At 40.1% G+C, this 24,420-nt stretch overlaps 1 protein-coding gene and 1 long non-coding RNA gene across 6 annotated transcripts in view; one reads left to right on the top strand and one right to left on the bottom strand.

The window, feature by feature from the left end:
* pip4k2aa (phosphatidylinositol-5-phosphate 4-kinase, type II, alpha a) overlaps positions 1-24,420 on the bottom strand; it is a 33,660-nt gene that overhangs the window by 8,017 nt on the left and 1,223 nt on the right. The window contains exons 2-7 of one of the 5 annotated variants that reach the window (XM_044175594.1): positions 8,592-8,689; positions 8,345-8,441; positions 6,529-6,681; positions 5,491-5,637; positions 4,956-4,994; positions 1,075-1,191 (exon numbers count right to left, since the gene is read on the bottom strand). In XM_044175594.1, the coding sequence (XP_044031529.1) occupies positions 1,075-1,191; positions 4,956-4,994; positions 5,491-5,637; positions 6,529-6,681; positions 8,345-8,441; positions 8,592-8,689 (651 nt within the window). The remainder of the gene's footprint in view (positions 1-1,074; positions 1,192-4,955; positions 4,995-5,490; positions 5,638-6,528; positions 6,682-8,344; positions 8,442-8,591; positions 8,690-24,420) is intronic. The other 4 variants (XM_044175596.1, XM_044175595.1, XM_044175597.1 and 1 more) reach the window with 4 other exon arrangements.
* Positions 1,198-4,004, top strand: LOC122866238. The gene is made up of 2 exons (XR_006375656.1): positions 1,198-3,885; positions 3,974-4,004. It is a non-coding gene; the product is annotated as an uncharacterized LOC122866238 (long non-coding RNA).

Raw genomic sequence — 24,420 nt, 5'->3', positions numbered from 1 at the left:
GCAACTTGCGCTTGAAAACCAAATAGATTTGCAGTATGTAAGCTGTGCATAAATAAATGTGCTTCAAATAGTTCGCACCTAAATGGTTTTGTCAAATGTTCCCTTTAATGACCAAACTAGTGCTGCCTCTGTACCAAAAGCAGCATATCTAAAACCATTATGGCTGTCATATACTGGACTATTTTATGGAAACAACAGGCAATATCCCCCCAAAACTAGAAACAATGGAGAACTGAGACACAGGTAATTGCCATACTCATTCAAGGATGCCAACAATACTGACCGCTCATAAAACAATTATCTTAGAAGGCTGTGGATATTTAGAAGACTGAGCAGAATCACATTGCCTTTGGGCCAGATTATTATATTATATTTCACAAAACAAAGTGTTTTAGCTGCAATGGGGTGCAGGACAGAGAGCCAGGAAATAGACAGGTTCACCTCATCACAGGCTATGTTACATCTTGCTTTTAACTCTTCAGAAACTATTCTTCACTGATTTAGAAGACAAATCCAAATGTGTACACTGTTTTTATCACTACTGTGGTTAGCATACACAGGCCGGTTAATGTCATCTCCTTATCAATTTGTACCGCAGAACATAGTTTGTGTAACTCACTACTTAGTTTCAGTCATTAACTTGAAATAAAAATACCCACAAAGCAAGGAAGTTCTCCCTCTACAATAAATCATCTTTCCAGCAATGTAACAAGTATGTACTTTCTCTTTCCATCTCTGGTTCCTGATTTTTTTTTTCACCACGCTGTGTGTCCTTCCCATTCATGCCGCCATCTTCCACTTCTTGCTCTCCAGTGTTTTAGATACATGTTGGTGCCGTTGAGTGAATGGTGGGAACAAAAACAAACTGTCTGGCAAAACTCAAACTGAACTTGCTGACAACTTGAGCAAAAGGTGACTGTAAATGGATGGAAAGTGTGCAAAATATGGCCTTTAAATAACAGTATCAGCTTGGAGAAGACGAGGAAACGAAAATGCTCGGTCGTACAAAAAATAACAATAAAATAAGATTGGTTTAATAGATCATGCCTGGTATATGAGCCCTGGTTCTCTTACATCTCTTACGTGTTTCATGGCGCAGTAAAAGCGCGTGGCAATCCGCAGTGTTTGCAGCCTTTGCTGAACGTTACCAGATTTGGGCCGCGGGGGCACATCCTCTGGTGGGGGCGGCTGCTAGAAAAGGGGGAGCGAGGGAGGGACGGTAGGGGTGGAGGAGAGGAGAGAAGAAAGGAGAGAGGAAGGAAGTTGGAAGTAAAGGCAAAGTGTTTAAAATGTAACAGAACACAATTGTTTTTTTCAAATTGGTAGAGGGTTGGAAAGGGCATTAACGCGAAAGATTCATATGACCAGACTAAAGGGTTATAATTCTTCGATGTCTTAGAAGTGTAATGATTTTTGCAGTTATTTCCATGCTATTGGTTTCACTAATCAATTTGATTTTAGACTGTTAGAGTTATATTCCATTAATTCATGCATGACTCTAGTCTGCCTACACTGGTATTATGACACCTGGTAGAGAAAGGAAGCAGCTTGGCAGCACTACTCTAAGGAGGCTAGGAGCTGGAACTACGAAGAGCAAGAAAACAACTGTAAACTAATTTGCAACCTGTATTCTGACAAACATCTATTCAGGTCTGGTACTATTTCTAAGGGCTTACAATTACTGGATAAGGGGCTACTAATAAAATATCAAAGCGGTTCACACTCAATCATACCAACACATTAAAGCCATGTGCCCCCATCGAAGATACCAGCCGGTGCTGGTGTGAGGAGAGTAAACAAAAACAGCAAACAACTGTAGCAGATGGCTACTGAGCAGAGACCTAGTGGAGACAGGTGGTATTCCAAAAACCAAGGACCAGTAGCTATCTAATAACATACAAACACAACCTCTATATTTTCCAGGTCACAAAACAAATACTGTGATCGCATGAATCACCTCCACCAGGGTCAGTGTCCTAAATGGGTCATGGACAGGTTTACTGTGGTTAACCACAAATAACGTAAAGTAAAATAAAGTAACTAGTCTGATTTGATGGGCCAACACCAATGTACCTAGTTCGGCTCTAGTTGAGATAATTTGAGAGTAAAAAATATAAATGTGTAAACCCACTGCTCATCTGCTTGGTAAAATACTGTACATAAAATGTGTCAGAAAGACAATTGCTGCTGTTTGATAGCCAAAACCCTGAGACAGCAGCTACAAGAACCAAGAAGCAAAATGTATTTTATGAAAAGAAAAATACATGTCATATGTGGGTAATACAGAACATGTCCACAATGTGCAACAGAATGGGGCTGGTGTTCATACACATCAGAATGTGTTAGAAATAATGTAACTTCAAAAAAGATGCAGAAAAACATTATATACCATGCAGACGCATGCATGAAAGGGAGACGGTCATGCAGTCAGGAGAGAACCCTGCCATGCTTGTTGTTTGTGTGTGTGTGAAGCAATTTTGTTTTACACACACACTGCACCTTCTGAACAAAACACATGATTTTCCTCTTTCATTTGGCATGATGCACCCTCTTCTTCATTTTACTGGCCAACTGCAATGTGTGTTCACACCAGTGACAACTAGTGTTAGTGTAGTGTTCAAATACTGGACTTTAACTACAGAACAATTATTTGAAGGAAACAAATTAATCATAGCCACCGAGCACTTGTAGTGAGTAACTGCAGGTTAATTTCATGTCTGTATGTGTGTGTATGTACAAATGTGTTTAATGTGGGGAAGCCAACATGTCTCTTGTCAGATCCTTGTCTGAGCCTTAGCTGTGTCTCTGAGACCTGTTGTAACTTGGGTGTGAACATGTGTGCACATTCAAAAGTATGCGTGTGATCGATCGTGTACTGTATTTTGCATTCTGCATGTGAGTAAAAACAGTGAAGGGCTTCACCTACGGTGGCACTGAATAATGCTTACTGTATTAACTGCATTTCACTGAAAGGTAAAACAACCACAGAATTCCTCGCAGACTAACAGCAACAACTTGTAATCATTTGTGAGTTTAGAGTCAGTGGTAAAAAATAACATCTTCATTCATGCTAGCTTGGCAAAAGTACATCCTGTTGCTTCTTAATCTCTATTGCTAGACTGTAAATGGTGTTTCACACACAGCTGAGCTGTAGACAAAAAGAGGTCACACAGTAGGCTCACGTGTGTGTTAAATCCTCAGCTGCTTTGTTTTTCCACTCATCTGTTTTAACCTCAATAACGTTTTGTTTCTTCTTCCATTTACAGTAGGCTATATTTAGTTAGGGGATTCCCTGAAGTCTTCCATGCCTCACTGCATGGTGCCCCACGATTAAGCCCCTGTAAAACCCGGTGGAAAGTTCAAACCTCTCTGGGTCAAAATGGTGACACTATAAAAACCTTTTTGATGGTCAGACAGACCTTTGCAGAGTGACATGTGGAGACATGCAATGGAAAAAAAAAAAATCACTTTGGACAACCATCCCCTTCCAATATCGCTGAGCTGACAGGTCAAATGAACAGTACTCCAAAGCCACAGCGTTCAAGGATGCTGTCAGCAACTTCCATCACTCGAAGGGTCAAAGCCCTTTATAGAAAATATATTTTTTATATCTGGTAAAATATCCATTCTAATTGTTAGCTAATACAATTTTAACAGCAAGCACAGTGAACCATCAGGTCCTTGGCAATTTCAGTTACACAATACATTTTTGACAGGTGACTCTGTCCAAGCAGCCAAGAGCCAAACACTCAAAATAGCCAGTCTTACACTAACAGCAACATTTCCATCACTATCAATCATACAAAATCTCTTGCTCAGATATACTGCTCACACACACACACACACACACACACACACACACACACACACACACACACACACACAGTCAGATACACATCTACATAGAAAGCACATCATACACAGGACTACTCAAAATCATGAGACATCTGATTGAATAAAATTTTAAACCCAGCACACACACACACACACACACAGACAGACACACACAAACCTCAATCTTTCACACACAGACAGCAAGCAGGGGAATTGATGGAAAAGCAGAAGCGAGGTTAGAGGGGATGAAGCAAATTAAAGAGACACAAATAGCGTGCAGGGGCTAGAAAGGGAATGGGGTGATGGAGTAAGTGCTAACTGAAGAAGATGGATATTTGCTACTGTCATCCCCACCCAAAGGGAAATAAAAGTAGACACCAAAGTTGTGTTTGTTGGGCCTTTTGGGTGATGACAGTAAGCCTGGAATTGTTTGAAGCTGTGTCAGTTATTGAAACCACTGGAAACAGTTTGTTCTCTCTCTCATTCTGTAATGTCCACATGGCTTTTAATGGACATGGAGTTTAATCAGAATAACTGACTCATTTTCAGTACATGACATAACTGTTTAAATAACTTGAAAGATACTCTATTCTAAGGTTCATGTATTTGTGAAAAAAATGTTTCTGAACACTTTAATGGCCCTCATTCCTTAAGCGAAAATGACACCAGAATCGAGACGTCAGTGGTGTGCAAGTGCTATCGAAGCGTCCATCTGTTCAATCTACACTGACTCCGACCTCCACTGTCATCAGAACCAGCTGTCCTTTCAGCAACACACGTCCTGATGTGCTGAAAGGACAGCAGTCTATTCAATGGACAAAAATGAGGGACAGATGCCTAAAATATTCCACAGACGCTTTAAAAACATGCTGGCGATGTGAATTGTTGCGTTTCTTTTGATGTGTTTGTAAATTTATGTTATGATTTATGTTTCTAACTGTTGCTTTGATGCATTTGTACTTTCCTTTGAAATTGTAGCACTCTGAGTTAATATTATTATTATTATTATTTTTGTCTCTCTAAAGCATACAGTAAAGGTTAAGAGGTCCCGCCTGTGCTGAAATTTAAACTTGTGTGGGTATGTAGAACAGTGGATCCTGGCTCACGACAGGTGACTGTACCTTTTCCTTGTCGCTGGCCTCTCTTGCCACAGTGGAACCCTAGAGACAAAAGAAAGGAAATTACTCTCCATCTTGTTACTGGAAGCACTGGAAAGTCTTGCTTTGGTCTTTCCCCCACCCTACTTACACTCATTCCTGCAGATACTCATAACCCTTGTGCATGTCTGAACACAGAAGCTCACCCAATTAGGCACGTTAGGTGCAATGGCTTAAAACGGCTTAATATGGCTTCTTTCTGTTCTGGGTTACCTGACGCTCTAAACCCTGTTTTAGAACACTTATTACCCCAGTGGATAATGCCTGTTATGTTAAACATACAACCAAACCTTGTTTGATCAACTTGATGATGATTTTTATAGACCTGACTTGTACACAAGCTTTTATAAAATGTTTCAAACTACAAACAGGCCTGTCTTGGGGGGAGGGGAAACACACATTTACATTCTTTTTCTTCTTGCAAGGGACTGCTGTAGTGCAACTATAGATTAGATTTACATAATTTCTCCTAGTATTCATGCCCTATCTGATCACGTACCTTGAGATCATATTTTTTGTAGACGGAAAGGCGGTGAGAGAAGACATTGCGTGTAACAATCATGTAGGTCTCATCGCCATCTACCGTGAGCCGGTACATCCCCAGAAACTGAGGTAGCAGCGTGTTGCCATGGCACTCCACGATGAACTACCAAAAGAGTAGAGAGAATATGAATTCATGGCCCTTTTATAGTCACAATGTATGCTTACTGCCTGTGTTAAGAGAGGAGACTGTAAGAAATAGAGAAATAAAAGTTTATAAAACACAGCAAGATCCCTTTATAACTTAGTGTGACTCTCTGATCAAATGTAAGGTGATAAATAGACAAGAGGACTGCAACAGCTGTCATGGGAAATTTTATATATAGCGATAGATAGATAGATAGATGGATAGATGGATAGATGGATGGATGGATGGATGGATGGATGGATGGATGGATGGATGGATGATGGATAGATAGATAGATAGATAGATAGATAGATAGATAGATAGATAGATAGATAGATAGATAGATAGATAGATAGAGCTGCAAGATAGTAATTGTTATTTGACTCTAAAACAGAAAATATAAATTGGCTGAGTATCTCTACTCTGTCAGAGATACGAAACAGAGACTGATTTGTGGTCATGTGTGTATGTGGTCACTTTTCGACAGGGAAAGTAGAGACAGAGATGCACTTCCTCCTCCACTGTGAGAAGTTCTCTTCAGTAAGGGGAAATAGCCAAGAAAATAACAAACTTCCTAATGTTAACCCCAGAAGACAAACTGGCAGTTCTCCTAGGTGAAGGGAAATTTGGGATTTGTATGGTTTTAAGTAATTGTATTAAATTGTAGTGTACTGTAATGTATTATATAGGAATCAAAGAATTGGCTGCATCAGTATAATATAGAACCTACATATGTGACACCTGTGTATTTAATATGTATATGTAATATAAGTTAATCTTCTGTCAATTGCCTTGGCAACAACATGTCTTTCTTCATGCCAATAAAGCTAATTGAAGTAAAAAAAATCGAAATTGATAAGCTGTTATCACCTGATGGTATTTCTTTAGAATGTTATGCATCTCGGCCACATCCTCGCTGCTGATGGTCTTGATGACATAGCGTTTGTCGTAAGAGGTATGGAAGCGGGCCCCACTCCGTCCCTGGGCCTCACTGTTCAAGGGAGCACTGCGTGTCAGAGAGTTCTGCAAACACACAGAGCAAAGACGGAAAGGAAAAATAATGATCATATTTATCAGGGTGTACACACTGAGATATGATCAGCTTGTCATCTTGACTTTTTGACAACCCTTGCACATGCATTATTTGCCCTGCCTTCAGAGAACCAAGATAATGTACTTACTTGTATTTTGCTTTTTTGAATGGCCTGTCTCACTAAATACAAACATTTTTTGAAAAGTGCTTATTTAACTATGAGTCAGAACCCATATTGACATCTTTTGTTTAAATAGCTGGTGGTGAAATAAATTTTCTCAGTTGGCTGAACGGTTGAAATAGCTGCTCTTCTAGTGTATTTGAATGGATCCCACAATACAACATGTCCTGCATCTACGTTTTTGTTGTCTGACCACCTCCCACTCTCCAGTCTAAACATGTGGGGTTCTGACCCCTATGCCTGCTGCCTGTCCAAACCTACACACAGACACAAACAGCTGCTGCCCAGACTTTGGAGCTCAAAAAGTAACTTGATCCAACACCCCTAGCTCAATGCCTCATTCTCCAAGAATTCCTCATGTCTTCTGCCCTCAATTCCCTTTCCCCTCTTCAAGCCACAGCATCTATTGCTTGTATTGCAAAGTGAGGACTAACCTTTAACGTGCAACCTGAAACAACTGTTAAGCATAATTTCTTTCTTGTGTTTAGACCTAAAATTGGTTGCAGTCTTGTTTCTGGAGGTTCCTAAAAAGCATGGACACTTCCCGGTGTAACACTGGAGTGGCTGAAAATGTTTAAGAGGCCCTTCGCCTGAGGCTTGCATAGATGTAAAGCTTTCAAAGTAATATCTTAATGTTTTTGTTTTAGTTAGTCCTTTTCTCAACTATGCATTTATCATAATGTGGGGAAAAAAGGTTAATCTGTTTGCACTTCAGTTACCCTCCCAAAACTTAATTTAATACTGCTAGCATTGCTCATTAAAACTAATGGTTACTGCTGCATGTCATCAAAAGAGCAGGCCTGCAGCTGGTGGTATCCATTGGATGTAATGAGGAATATTACCAATGTAATTAGAAATAATTCCAACAGGCTGGTTTTAGAGCAAGGGCAAAAAGAAAAAATGCAAACCAATAAACCTTTTTGACCATAATGTGACCAGTGCCTTATGTAGGAAAGTAGTTTAATGTTGAGAATGTCACAACATTCCTTTGCACTGGCCAGTGTCTTAACACTCCCAACTGCCCACTCACTGCAGCCAGCCGAACCTTAATGTAAACATGTGAGAAGGACAGCTGCATTGAGCTCAGACACAACGACCTCCAAATACTGCCAACTCATTGCCTGCACTGGGAATGGGGATTTACTAGGGAAGAGTGGAAAATAAAGGAAGACAAGTAGTGGGCTGAAACAAAAGAGGGAAAGGAAAAAGCGCTAAAGAGCAACAGTTTACTAGTTAAGACTGTGATCAAATTTGAAATAGCTGCAATTGTTTCTGTGTGCTTGCAGTACCAAGTAATTATGTTTATTACATAAGATTCAGATACATTTAAGGATAATGCATTGCCTGTAAAATCACCCAACTGTCTATAGTAGCTGGCACTTTCTTATGTGGCAATTCACACTAATCTAGCACTACAAAGAAACTAGATATTTGTTCCAGAAGTGGTAGTAATGTTGCTAGGCTTTTCATACCAAGAAATCCTGATCATCGATTCCAAACCTCTCTCTGAGGTTTCGAAACACCAGAGGGCAGTACTCCTTGAACTTGAAATGGCTGGGCATGTTCTCCCTGTGAGTATGCAAAAATCAGAAAAGTGACATGGTTTATGAGTTGCTGTAGGTCCTAAAGAATATTTCAAAGAATTATAAAAATAACATATATTTTACAGTGTCATCATTTTTGGGAAATAAAACAATTATATATTTAAAAAGACCTTACTTGTTGAAGAGGTGGTTGTCCACTTTGATCTTAGAATAGGCCTTGAAGTCGTCTGGCATGAGCATGATGGGAATCTGAACATGGCTTAACTCATTTATCTGGGCAGAAAAAAGATAGTAAAGAAAGGGAGATCAGTGATGTATCTAGGAACACAAATTAGTCTAAAACATGAGGGAAATCATGTCACATTAGAAATGCTAGAAGTTAAGAATTTAAAAGCCTTGGGATACTGAGGAGGGAAAAATGAGCGTCTCACTGAGGGAATGTAGGCAAAACATTGACAAAGATCATCGATCATTACCACTGATATACATAATGTGGTGATCAGTGGGATCAACACTGAAAGGAATCCCTGTAAATGTAGTGGTAGAGCCTAAAGTGAAAAAAACCGTAGAACATTTACTTCATTTGATGCAAGCCTGATAGTGGAGCTTTGCAACCATTACAGTTTCCTTTATATATTTGCTATAACATGTTACTATAATGTCATCACAAGAATTCAGATATTCAATCTGCTAGCTGTGTGCTTCACACCTCAACTCATGTAACCTCACAATGCAATATTATCCAACCCAATAAAGTGCATCATTCCACAAACTGGTGCAAAGATCAGCATTCACATAACTTCACATGAATACTCACATGACCATATTTTGCCTCTGAAAAGACATTCAGTGTAACACAATGCGCACATGTATTTGGTTCCGGTATTGGTAAAAGGGTGAAACAGTTGGCCAAGACACCAGTCAGTGTATGTTAAACTTCACCACCTTCCTGCACAAAAACTACTCACAAAATTAATGTCACTTTTCCCTGTTAACTATCTCAGATAACTGAGTAAACTGTGGTGTGTTGCAGAACAAAACAAAAAAGCAACCATAAAAGGCACAAGGGTGAACTTCCACCTTCAGATTATTTTTACCGAAATCAAAGCAGCCTGATGACAAGTTATTAGGGTTAATTTATGATTCATGCCAATAGTGCTGGCCAGGATCATCAATCAATACCAAACTTCGGCACAGAACACCTGGTGATGCGAGCAGTTTACAGATTCGATTTTCAGGACGATGTAGCCTACAGGGCTGAAGGACAGCTGTAGGGGAAAGGAGAGTGGAAATGTTGCCAGCACTGGGGGTATATATGATTGAAAGCTATGTGTCGCTCCTGCAGGAAAGGTAATTTCAATATCCTGCAGTCTGTAATGCACTGCTATTTTCTAATGTTCTAGTTGGAGCGTGTTCTTGATTTAAGAGCAGATAACATCTTACTCTCTTTTCAGATAAATTATGTGTCACAAACTAATCAGGACAATTAATGCATGAACCACTTAAGTTTACTTTGAGTTTCCAAAGTGGTTATGTTTTTAAAATGTCATATGACATATCTGAGTCTTACGTAAGACCATAACTAGACGTTGTGGACTATTAGGTGAGTTCGACTGTTAACACTTAAATGATTATGACTGATTGCATGTTTATGGTCATGATAGCCAGCCAACAAAATGCAAAATTACAGAACGCTTCAATAAACCTTGCACACTGAATAAACAGTGGGGCTTCAAACACATAAGGTACATTGCAGGAGTTTCCATTTGGAGCTGGCCATGCGTCACATTGCTGTAATACGTACACCTGACATTTGTTATGACTCAGGCACAGCTTGATACAAATATGATGTGTGTGTGTGTGTGTGTGTGTGTGTGTGTGTGTGCACGCACTTGCATATTCGTTGTTGGTTGCAGGCAGGGGTGCTGGCAGGTTGCATGAATCTATTAATAACCTGTCATTCCACCAAGCACACTTGTAATGTAGGTGCACTGAATAAACCCAAACACTCACACAAACTTTGATTGACTATAATATTAATCACGAAGCATGTGTGTGTGTGTTCCTCTACAGTACAGTATGTACTTTACACTTTATACATTGCTCACAGCTAGGATTGTGCAGACAGACAAGAGGTGGTGTCATATCACAATTCCAGCAGCTGCCTTAGAGGAATATTTTTTACCATTGGGGATTGACCATGGCCGTGTAATGCTGCAGGAGTATTACAGCAGATGGTAGAGAATAGCCTCAGCATGACTGACTGACCCATGAAATCATTTGGCATACTTCATGTGGCCATTAACAAGTGTGCTTTTTAAGATAGTATGCCTTAAACATGTTCCTGAATGTTCATGATTTTGTTTTAGACCAATATCAATACACTGCATAGTTAAGGCTTTAAATTGGACAAGTACAGCTAGCTACATGATTCCATGGCCTCTCAAATTAGTATATTCATGTGGCTCAATTGCTCTATTTAGAAGTAGAGTTTTAACATTAAGGATTGATGAATAGTCTGTAAGACATGAACTTATGTAAGTTACTTGCCCAGTTAGAGATCTGGGGGTAGTTCCCCAAACAGCTTCTGGTCTAAACTCTCTCAATGCTCAAGTGTGTAATTTATGCCTTTCTGCTTTGCCACTGGCCCAGTCTTATGATTGATGTAATTTTTGTGACTAGGTAGATGAGATGGTACTCAGGATGTTGACAGCAGGGGAGATGGCAGCACAAATATGGCAGAACAAATATATAATTGCTGCAGAAATAACTGTGAAATTAGCAACATTAATAGTCTGTTTTACCCCAATTATGGAGGTGATAGTGTCTTCGTTGAAAATCATATAAATCCTCTACTGTAGTTACTGTTTGTTGGAAGCTTCCAAGTAAAGTAGATTGAACTGGCTCACTTTTAAAAGCACAAACAATTTAACACACTCAATGCCCAAGACAAGAGCTGGCAGCAATTAGCCAGTATGTTAGCAAAAGTGCTTAGCTGAAAATGTCCTATCAGACAAACTCATGATACCAGACTAACCACTGTAAAAGCGATGAGTAGTAAAGCTTACATTCACAGAATTGTTTCAATCTGTTTGTGATGACGACTCATCAATAAATACAAAAGGGGTAAAAAAAAAAAAAAAAAAAAAAAAAAGAACAATAACAATAACTCTGACCCACTGACTGGTCAAATTTAAAACAAATCTTAATGCTGAAGTCTGCAAAAGCTTGTCCAGTGATGGGCAAAGGTCTGCCTTTGTACACTTTGCCTTTAACCAGCTCAGCAAACATTTACAAACTGAGCACAGTAGCATTTCAAGAACAAAGCTGTTTACTTGTTGTACAGCACATTGATGTCGTCATTAAGTGAGAATTCAAACTGAATATCCCTGTACTTTAAAAATCCTATAGGATTATTGTAAGCTTTTTATGGAAAGGAAACGAAAAGAGAAGCATGAGAACACAGAATTAGTGGGCATCATTAACAGAAGATAGATTAACAGCAGGAGAGAATTTTTAGGAAGGAAACATTTGAGAGAGCGAGAGAAAAAAAACATCTGAAAAAAAAGGAAGAAAGCTATCTGAAAAGAGAAGAAAGCAGGAGAAAGAAAATATGAAAAGGAGGGCATTAAAGAAACAGAGCAAACAGAGGAAGTCCACAGATGCCATATCCGAGTATGTTTCCGTGCCTTGGTGTGACAGGCACAGACGTCACAGTGATGCTATAGCACTGATGCATGCTGGGTACTTCAGGGGGGAGATGTCACCTAATCAACAAAGCTGTGTTTCACACAAGGGCAGAGACAATGTCTGATATTACCAAGCACAAACACGCGTCTGCGAGGCCACTAGTGTACTGAATGTTAATGCAAGTCACAGCAATAAAAATTATTGACAATATGGTCAAAATGGGGTGAAAATATCTGTGATAAAAAGAGGTATAAATGGATCCCTCGAATAGGCTCAGAAAACAATCTGCATCAGTTTGAAATACCCACAAACTCCACTTCTGCACCCATGTTTGTACTGTTACTGGTTTAGTGGCAAATGTTCCTGTTCCTGTAATTAAATTCATGCTACCCCCAAAAAACTGTAAAGTGAGAATGAGTGAGTGGGAATGACTGCATTAGGCTATTTTCACAAATCATGCTTTTGACAGTCACTGTTATGTACCATTTTTTGGTTTGGATAGCAGGCATAGCACTGATTTTTAACACAGTGGCATTGCCCTGGCGCTAAATGTTTTTGCAAGTGCCTACATGGAGGTGTGGCTAATCCAGTATACCAGCCTGACTGTCCCTTGCAGTACCTAATCCACATTAAATAACATGCATGGTACTCCTATTTTATCTGCTAGGCTCTTGTAGCTCTTATGTTTTGTTTAATCAGATGCCTCCAGCATATCTGCTTATCTTCCTGCAGCTATCAAACTTGCAGACAAATTTCACACCACCACTTCCTGTTTGTCTCCATGGTGATGAAGACTGGTTTTCCGGCAGAGTTAAGCAAGTGTGTGCTGTTGCTCCATTGGACAGGAAGTTAGTGAAGAGAGCGTGCTCTGTCAGCAGCATTGCATAGCCTTATCTCTCAATGACAGATAGATGACGCAATCTTAGCAGATGACAGCCTAGTGATAGCATTGACAGCAGTGATATTGTGACACCTTTTACTTGGTTACAAAAATCTACATCTAATAATACAAAGGACTGATCATTTCTTAAGTGCAAGATACAGAAGGGTAATGAAAATATCAGAGTGGAGAGAAACCTCTCGCAAAGTTAGAAAGGACAGAAGCAAGACTAATCAGGCATGCCATCATGATGTGTAGGCTGGAGGGAGACATTTGACAATGAACAGGGCTATGACCGTCATCTTTTTTATCTTTTCTTATTTTTGACAACTGAAAGCTACAACTGACTTGCAAGCTACAACTAGAATGTGTCACTAGTGTAAAAAGTCATTATAGTGACAGCAATTCTGTCAGGTTTCTCTAGAAATGTATCTTTATTAGTAAAGGTCAAAGATTATATTTTTTCCACCCATTCCAATCAGAGTCCTTCAATATCAATATCTTCAGACTCTGTCTGATCCAATCTTTATTTAACACAATATTCTTTTTCTGCAAAATGTTAATAAAGCCATGTGACCAAGTGACCAAATTTAAACCCAATGCTTGCATAGCCTGCTGATATATCACTGCGTAAAACTGGTGGCTGCAGTTTATATTGTGCGCTCCATGGTTCACTTGCTCACAATGCTGTGGTTTCAGTGTCATCAATAAATGAAAACAAAGCCTGGACTGGTCGTCATCTGATCCACAGGGGATCCCTATTTAGTAACTTTAAATCACTGTACATCTTTCACTGAACAAGCCATAACTCTACAACAAAACACAGCCACAAGCACAAGAAAACAGGACCCTCGAGTCTGGTGATGTTTTGCTGCCCTCATGGACTTGTCTCGAGCATGTGGGCTTATTTTGAATTTAGCTGGACTTTGTTTTTTGCAAATTGTAACTATAAAGATAAACAAAGAGAGTTGTGAAAAACTTATAACAGGTGAGAGCCAGAGAGAGAGAGGGAGAGACAAAGAACAGCATCGTGATATATTTTCCACTGGAGTCATTTTAAAGCATGCCCAATGTTCTAGTGTCAAGCTGTCAATTACATGGGGGAAATTGGACATGTGTTCTCAAGAAGCGACTCCTAGACAGTGTGGAATGTTAGCGAGCACTTCCTCTATGTCTATTTACAAGATATTACAGTCTAAGTGGCTCTAATTAAAGTGTAATCAAGACAGACTGAACATGCAATCAACCAATATGTAGAGGTGTAAATACACTAGGAGGGACTGTGGTTTTGCAATTTGGCAAAAGCATTGATTGGAGTAATCAATGCAGCACAGAAGTATTTGGTGCAATATTTTAATAAAGCCACAGCTTCCAAACTCATCAGCATGCTCATCAATATGTTTTCCCAAATAACACACATACACATCACAGCACTTACTTAACATCATCAGACTTCTTAGGAAATGGCTTAATGAAACAAACCACTGTGCCGTAATCAACTTATGTACTGGTAGACTTGCTGACCACAACATGACAGGTGATATTCATAAACCACAATGGTAATCATATGCAGTAGATACACCCAGCTAAATGGAGATTTGCCCTTTAACAGTCCAATAGTGGTCACATATAGCTGTAGTAGATTGTACTGAGTGTGGACTTGACCTTTCACTGACCAATTAACAAGGCTATTACATCATCACCTGACCTGCTATGAATCCCAGAACCATTCATAGTCTGTAGCAATTTTAACAATATCCACATAAAGAAGAATACAGCTTATCCTAGGATCTATCTCAAGACCTTTTAGGTGGAAAGCCCTAAACACAGTACAACAATAGTATCTGGGTGTGTGTATCAGGGATTCATTGGCCAGCCCATAAAAAGGAATGAACACAAAATAGGGTGGGTAGAAAAAAGTAGAGAATGTGAGATTTACCATTATGAGTGTTAATTATCAATAAATCTGAAATATCATGGGAACGTCTGATAAATCACATCTACGTAAGGAAAAGTTTCCATTTCAAACTGTTAAAAAAAAAGAAGCATTTAAATAACTTAAGCACTTTGTTATTTTATATAGAAACTGAACATAATTGTAAATACCTTGGCAATATGGGAAACGGCTTAATTATATTTATACTATGTACAGTTAATCTTATCACTGATGAACTGGTACTTTAATGCCTTTAGAGGACATTTTTAATTAAATTCTAGGAAACGTGAGTACGTCTTCTGCTTTATACCACACACAATGATCAGCCCTCACGAAATATGACCATGACAGCCTGTATGTGACCTAATTCTGTGGAGCAACTTTGACAACTTCAGTGTCAACCACAGTGTAGACAGATCAGCCATAATGAGGACAAAGTGATAGAAGTGGAGCAGTGGTAAGGTAAAAGGACTGCTGCATTTGTGTGTATGTGTGTGTGTGTGTGTGTGTGAGAATGGGGAGAGACAGAGACACACAGAGAGAAACAGGGCCATGGACGAATGCAACCAACTACCTGAGTAAGACACCTGCAGTGCAATTAAACGCTTATGGTAGTCATTCCTTGAACTGTGAGACGTCTGCATTCACATCAGATACTAACAGCTCATTCAAGTCTATTTTAGTCACTCAATCACACACAATATAGTGCTGAAGAAAGGAAATGTGTGTTTCAAAGTCCCACCGCCTACCTCTACCTGTGTGTGATGGCTAGCTTGCGCGAACTGCTGCAGCTTGCACACGTGTGGTGTCCATTCAGACAGTGCTGCTACTGCCAGCCCTATCTAGACAGAAAAAGGTTAAGAAGCGTGTGCTCAATTGTAAAAAATAAATAAAAAATATACAGCAAACACTGTGTCTGTGACATATTCTACTGATATAGACAATTAAACTGTAGTGAAAGGTGTAATGTTGCTGGTATGATGTCAATATGATATCAACAGATCATTTTCACTGTTACACCTATTTTTGCTGAGCACCGCCTGTGCCGCGTTGCTCACACGGGCTGTGTGGCTGCTCTAACCCAATGTCTGAAAATAACTTGACTCACCAGCTGAGGGGACTGGTAGATAAAAAAAACCCCACCGGCCTAGCATATTTTTTACCGCCCAAAATACCTCTAAATGCCTCTAAAAACGTGAAAAACGCATCAACATGGGCAGCGCTGGGAGGGGGCGCAATTGGATAGACCTAAGTGCTTTTCAAGGAAAAAAAAATGTGCTAAAATGTGTTTCTGAAAACATTTGAGGTGGGAAATAGGCAATGCAGTAACAGAACCAGGATTCATATTTGATCAGCACTGCCTAGTTTGACAGTTCATCCCCTGCCTCCAGATTAGCCAATAGCAAAATTCTATTGCAATAGCCAGGTTTCAACCTGTAGAGGGCAGTCGCTGTGGATATTTATAACACAATATGTAGAAATCAAATACTTTGCCCGAAAATGTCAAAATTTGACCTGAATACATCAACAACAGTACTAAATACCCATATTCATTGGTTTTCAGCTGAAAAAAAGTGGTTTGGGGGTTTAGTTACTCTTTAAAGAAGATGCCAGAGCAAAAGACTGAAATCAACCGCGGAATGAGAACATGTTGAAACGTGACACTGCCACGGTGGACCGACGTGTGTATTACATGCTTTGGCATGATACCAGGTTGCAGCAGCAGACCGGCGGCATGTGATATTTTAGCGGATTCTGATGTCCTGTATGGTAAACAGTGCTGCGAAACTAGTGCTGCACTGTTTAGACAAACGTAAAAACACATATGGTAGTATGCGTGTGTGTGTGTCAAAGTCCGACAGACAGCAGAGGACAGAAGCAACGCACTCATAAATGATACCAAAACACGGTAGAGACTCTCAGCATAGTTTGTTATTACATGACTCTTTTGGTGCAAACATTTACAAGCCGGTATGGCGGATAGCCTTCCGAGATTTACTCACCAAATGGAAAATCCACCCGCATCTGGCGCTTGGCGGGTGTTAATTTCGGACCCTGCTCTAACCTGTTAACATGGGCGCTGAAATGAAAAGTAAAAGGTTCCGTGCTGCTCAGGTAGGCAGTGTGGCCGGGGTATTACACTACAGTAGACGATGCCAGATATACCAAACCTATACAGCCGGCCATTTCAATTGGCGGCCCGCGGGCCATATCCGGTTTCCATGTGAATTCTGACCACGCTTAGAAAACATTTTTCAAAACATCTGGCTATTGACAGTCACAAGTAGGGAAGTGCTCTACTGAAAATATGTCTCTGTCAACCCTGAAAGGTAAAATTGACAATGAAAAGTCAGTTTAACCCCACCTGTGACAGATATGTGACCAAAAATATTTTTTTAATTTCAAAAGTGAAAGAATAAACATTGCTATTTTTTACAATATTTATTTGCATTTGTTTAAAATGTGTCATTACCAAAAGATAAAAAAGGTTTTAAATAGGCTGCTGAAAATGTCTGGCCCATCTACATATCCTGGTTTTAAAATCTGGCCCACTTGATTTTGTAATTGAATAGCCCTACAATACAATGTATAATTAAGACAAATATTATTTAATGTCAGCATACTGTGAGTTTTCTTACAACAGACATGCTCCTATCCGTGTTGAAAACACTAATGACTAAGGTGGAAATAGGTAACACATGAATTATAGTTGTCATCAACAGGTACACACACAAACACACACCCACACACATGCACATGCAGACAGCTCAGCAAGTCTGTTGTGAAGTCAGTGCTATGAAAGGCCAGCTATTAAAGGATATAGTGGTTTAGACTGACTGAGCAACAAACAGGCTTATGGTATATGGCCTGTCCTATTGGGTAAATCAAGCTGCTCAGCAACATGTCGCATCGCATTTGGGCAAGGAGTGTGCCACGGCACAGTGACTCTGTGGCAAAGGACACACACACACAAGTAGGCACGTACATGCATGTTTGCATGCATGCAGGCAAAAGAGAAAATGTCTTGTTTAAAAGGTTTTTAGAGACACACTGGAATAAAACCACAAGACGCTTCCATAAGTTCCTCTATCTGTCATTGCCCCAGGGTGCCACGTGAGGCTCCAGCTTTTCTGTTTTCCTCACCCATAATCATCAAACATATTAGCTGTAGGTCACTCCTACAGATATTTATAGAATCCCCCTCTTATGCAATCCCATTACCAGACACAGCTATTCTGAGTCAGACAGAGAGGCAGGACACAGTAAAGAAATGGGAGAGGGAGGGGGGACAGGGAAAGAAAGTGAGCCAGATAGACAGGCTGACAGACACAAAAAGGGGCAATGACAGAAATAGTGAATGAACCTGCAGGAGGGGGAGAGTTTAATGGTACAGAAAGAAAGGAGTGACATTAAAGAAAAACAAAGTTACAACTAAAGAAGGTCAAAATAAAAAGGGAAGGAAAGACTATACAAAATCTAAGAAAATCAAAACAAAAACATTTTTTCATTTGCTATTTGTAAAAGAGGGAAACTGATAAAGACTGTGTTGCTATATGAAATTAAAAGGCCTGTTTTTTCTTGAAAAAGGTATCTTAAGTGGCAATGTACTTAATAACAGAGACATTTTTTACCAACAATTTTACTGTCTCTAGGCCTGACAATAAAAAGCTACAACGAACATCAACTCAACACAATTATTGTCTTGACTTTAAAAGGACAAGAGCAGGTGACATGGAACAGCAGGTTAGGAGCTGCTGGATGCTATGATTACACAGGGGTGCCTTAAACTGTGGCAATGCAGCTTTCCAGCCAGTGACAAATCCACTCAAAAACTATCAGTGGACACACATTCTGACACCTTTCTATTCTAACAGTGCAGTCAGACAACAAAAAGGCTTACGAAAAGAACTGACAGACACACCAGGACCATATCCCTTCTACAGATTCACAAATTACGTTAAGGTGATGGCGGACTGTCTCACGGCAGATGTCTACGCCATGAAGCAGGAAATGCGAGAATATGTACCGGAAATGCTTCTCAAGGGGGATGAAGCAGACAACGGGTCAGATGGTGAATTGGAGCTGCTCGTCTCCAACGACGACAATAATGATGACGACGACGACTCATCTCCCCTGGCATCATTGGGTCGGGCTGCAAAGCATGCATGGAACAGGATGAGGCAGCTTTAACCTTGGCTGTACTGGATGTGGACATGCAGGAAGTGTGTAAACGCTCGGCTGCAAAGCTTAATGTCCCATGGCCCACCGTATAAGCAGAGTGAACCAGGTCTCTCTATAACAGTAAAAAGCTGCCCATGATACAGAAGATGGGAAAACAGCCAGCCTGCAAGGGGATGAAGGTGCGAGGGCTACGTCAGATGCCACAGGTAGAACCGTTTGTGGCTTCCAATCTTCACCCCAACACTCCTATGTCACCGTCGGGGTCTTCCCTGCCCTCCAAAACTGACCGCTTTCAGTCCAACCTGAGGGACAAGAGCTACAAAGCGGTTGCCCTCACTGCATGGGCCCTGAATGCTTATTCACTCCTGATGGCCTAACCAGGCAGAACTGGAGGAAGAGATGACAGCGAAGCGGGAAGCAAAGCTGTGGGGGGAGATTTGCATAGTCACTTACCATTGCCTACATCTCTTATAGTAATATCTAAGTTGCGGTCCAGGCCATGGGCTTGATTGTCCTATAGGAAAAAGCCAGGAGATTGGATCTCACCAACCTCTCCATCAGGGAGAAAGAAGATCTCCTGGATACACTATCTTTGGCTCAGCAGTATCCTCAATGCAGAAGGGATGCGAGGACAAGAAAAGAGGGGGTGAGGCCCTAAAACTCTGCACGAGCAGAAAAGCTCAACTGAGTGCTACGGAACCCCCCTGGCAGACATTTGCATAAGTGGTGACATGCCCCATGCCCAGCTACAGGATTCCTAAGCTCTCATGGGACGCTCCTTGGACTCCACAGGCCAAGACCCCGTGGGTGAGGAAGCCAGCAACCCAGGCTGGCTGCCAGGAAAGTCAGATCCTCCACCTACTCAGGGGGTGAGGAGGAAGAAGCAAGCTGTTTGAAACACCGTTGGCGAAAGAGGAGTGGGAGGGCGCCGTTCTTATCCCCTCAAAACCCAGAACGTCATATGGCACTTAAATGCACTAAATGGGTTTAGTTTTGACAGATAATATTGTTGTATTCAATTTAAGCAATGAAAATGTTCCTAAAAAGGAAACCAATTAGTTGTTCATTTTAAGAGACCTGTCTTATTTTCTCTTTTGCATATTTACTATAGCTCTTTAATAAAGCAAATGTATTTCTTATCCTTATGATTGGTGGAATACTCGATTACTAAAATAATCGATAGCTGCAGCGCTATTTGAGTGTATGTCTTCGTCCTAACCCAGCCTTTATTCCCAAAGTGGTGGATCCTTGCATACCAATAGAGCTGAAAGCGTTTGCTTCGACTGACCAGGAATGGCTACATGCTTTGTGTCCAGTCCGGGCTCTGCAAATTTCAGGAAATCTGATCAGATGCTTGTGTCTTGGGCAAAATCTCACTCGGGAAAACCAGTCTCAAAGCAGAGGCTTTCCCAGTGGATAGTGGGTGCTATTGCACTTACTTACACTAGTAGAGGCTCATGGGCATTTTTCAGGGGTGTCTCCATTCAGGATATCTGTGGCAGCTAGCTGGCCTTCATCTCTTAATTTTGCTAGGTTTTACAGCCTGGTTGTTATAACACACTCGCTGGCTCACTCAGTGCTAAGTGTGGGGGTAACTGTACTGGCAGGGCTGGTTCCTATAATGGGCTTATAAAGCAATCTGGGAGTCAGTATATGCCACAGTGAGACACGAAGTGAATGCTATGAAAGAGAACTTTAGGTTATACATAACCCTGGTTATCGTAATAGCATGAGTGAGTGTCTCACCAGACCACACACCTTGCTGGTGTGAAATGAGGAAGAGGTGGGCTAATTTTTGAATGGTGAATGACAGTATGTCAGACCTTTATATAGGGGGAGGGCTGGTGGCCTCCTATACATATACATATACATGCTACTTAGAACCAGGGTTATGTAACTAACCTAAATTTTGTCTTTTTTAGGAGCATTCTACTTTCAGGCCCAAACATGACAAGACTGTTAATGTATTACAGAGCCAATATTTACAGGGTTTTTGTATTTACTTATATGTGAGAGCCACTACTTTCATGAAGAATATACAGTATATTACAGGATACAACTAATTGCAACATGTTGGCATATCCTGTGGGCTATCTGTGTGCTTAGTCTATATTCTGTTTATGTCAGCACATATCCAGCATGTGTGTGAGAGAATGGCTACTTTTATAAGCTAAAAAATACAGGGAGAAGACACTCATTTACAGAACACACTGTATTCTGAGGCAGCCCAATCATATTTTGTAAACTCAGTACAGCAAAAAATAGATCCAAGAGAGACAAGACCTATTGTTTATTTGTAATGTCATGCTGACTTAGAACCAGGAGATGCTTTTGTAATGATGAGTTTGAGATTGATTTTGTAGACTCAGTTTGTTTGAGCTTTTGCACCCACTAAGCTTCAGTGATTACAGCTGAGATTTCCACTGAAACTTTTTAGCTTTGGCCTCAATCCATTTCTATAAAACCATGAGCTATGTTACCTATTCAGGCTCTGAAGAATGCAAGTAAATTTTCTAAGTATGTAGGATTAAAGTAAAAATGAGCTACCCGTCAACAAAAGTTATTTTCAGCAAGCTGCCACACACCTTTTGCCACACAAAGAAATTTCAAAGCACATATCACTGGCTTTTCTCAGCCATTACACAAGAATGTTTCTGATGACCTGGGCCACAAAAACGTCTAATTTATTTCTATGCATCATGGCAATCTATTCGACTCATTCTGCATAACATCTTTGCTTCATTAGACCAATAGGCAGGTAGTAACACTTCCAAACTGCAGCCTTCACACTGGCAGTAACTCAATGGCTCAACCTGGTGACCTGGCATGGAATGTCATTTTTATGTTGCCAATGGTATGAGAAACAGAGTACTTTATCAAATGATGAGAACAACAGCAGAGGACATATGCTCTTGCATGAGAAGGAATTGTGCTGGCAGCTGCCCTGCTCTGTGTTATGCAATCCAAGAGAAGAGTTTGAACATGTAGATTCTCCAAACTTATGTAGGTTTTTATGGTTGAGAGTCAGTGGTCCATTAGTCCACAGTTCTAAGACACCTCAATCAGACATATTATGAGCCTGGATAACTCACATGTATGGACAAACACATAGATAAATGTCTAAATGATGCCAATGCATTTAACTCTGAATGAAGATTTCAAGTTAATTCAAAATAAAACATTGGCAGTATTGACAGACACTGCAATACATAACTATACCATAATACGGAAGGATTTTATGTGCTTTCTAGGATGACAGTCCAGCTGATATATAGCTGAAGTCATATCTGATAATGAAATCAGCTAAAGTGAGTGGACAATGTAGCAATGTTCATCTTTCTCAGGCATTTCAAGTGACATTCGAAAAATTAATGATTAACCAGTACTGCATAGCTGCATTGAGGTAAACCTCTTGTGTATCTTACTTTGCCCCCTTAGGCTTAACACCACAGCCAGGTGACCAGGTAATCTATCTACAGACTACAGCTTAGATACAGAATAACAGCTTTGGATCTTTAGCTGTCTTGGCCTCGCATATATTAGGCTGTCTAGAGGCTGCATAATCCACACTAAACTGCCACCCTTAACACTAGCGAAAAATCAATTGCTAGTATCTATATTGACAGAGCTAATATGCTTAGTAATGACCCCATCATCAATGTGCCTTCAGTACTGTGCATCTGTGACACTGTTGTCCATCAAACACCCCCAGGATTTCTCAACCCAATACAGAGATATGGAGTTAGACCAAATAGACTAACTCTTAAAAAAATTAATCATTCCAACACTTTTAAAATGTTATAAACCGGTGTGGTCATTAGTACATTAGTATGAGGTTTTCAAAGCAATATGAAACGACAAACAGAGCTGAAAGAGGCCAAATCATCGGTACACAAATTGATGGTGCATTAGCCAAAAACTGCAATATTATTTATTATGTCAAAAGGTAACGGTCTCTAAAGTCACAAGATGATAATGCCAAACTGCATCAACACAGAGAAACAGTGGTCACAAATTAAAACTTAGCAAAAAGAATATGTCAGACATAGTATATATGAAGTTGAAAAATAGCACAAATTGGCATGCAACCTGGACATAACCCACTTTTGAGGTGGTGTTTACAGTGGCCATTTAGTTATAAAGTTTCACATAGTGTTTATGCAATGTCAATCCCCTGTATTTACTTATAATTAGGCTCTTGTTAACAGATGTCCAAATAGTATTTCTCTGACCCATTAACTTAATACCAAATCAGTATTGATGTGCAACTGACATCTGTTATGGAACTAGTCAAAAATATTTATATTCCTACTGAGATGAGGAATTCTGCATAAATTTGCTAAAGCAGTCGCTGCTGCATCTACTGTTTCACATTGTCTGCTAACCACTGCCACACACAATACAACCAAGGAGGACAACCACAGGCAGACATGAATAAAGAGCAAGAAAGCAGAGCAGAACTCTGTGTCAAAGCAAGATGGTGTAGTCCCTCATTCGTCCAGGAGTGTCAAAGGGCAAAAATTACTTTCTATTTGATATAAACTATACTGTTGTCATCTTTTACACCATTAGCTACTCCATGGGAACAATTTCATATTGCCATATAAATAGCCAGTTATGTACTGAAGGAATAAATGAGTGCTGCTGCTCACTCACTGCTTAGGTCCTTTCTTTATATCAATCTAGATAAAACGTTCCGTAAACAGGCTGGTTTTACTGTAATAACCATGTTATGATTATTAGAAATAAGATGAGTAAAGGGTGAAGGAGAGACTATAAATTAATAATATAAGTGCAAAGGCGAAGGAACTGAAAGAACTACAGATTATACGCCTTAGTCCGTTGATCGAGCACCATCTCTTTGTGTCTCATAATAATTTGTGTAAACATTGGTAAAAGGTTTAATATTTGGGATTTGATGCCAGAAATGTTTGTATGTCCTATACTTGCCAAGTTTGTTCTCTCTCCAACATATGAGTATTGGCCCAGTGCAAATATTCAGCAAAGGAAGAGAAAGAGAGCTGAGAGCAAAGATAAGCTGTCTTGCATGGGAAGATCTGCTCTCTCATGACACAGAGCCCTAGGAGCTTATCCTACATGTGCACAACAGGAAGCCAAAGAAGAGTTCCCTGCTCAAACACACACACATACTCACACATTTTTGGTGCATACATCAAAATCATGCAATACTAATGTCATGCTAACAGGAACTGAATAAAGCTTACTAAAGCAAACATAACTAAGAATTTGCTGAACGAGTCCAGCACACATTTACATTGACAGCACTATAGCCAACCGCTGGACAGCTGTCATCTC

The sequence above is a fragment of the Siniperca chuatsi genome, linkage group LG19 (genome assembly GCF_020085105.1).
Source record: "Siniperca chuatsi isolate FFG_IHB_CAS linkage group LG19, ASM2008510v1, whole genome shotgun sequence".
Classification (NCBI taxonomy): domain Eukaryota; kingdom Metazoa; phylum Chordata; class Actinopteri; order Centrarchiformes; family Sinipercidae; genus Siniperca; species Siniperca chuatsi.
This window is presented reverse-complemented; position numbering and strand designations above follow the sequence as displayed.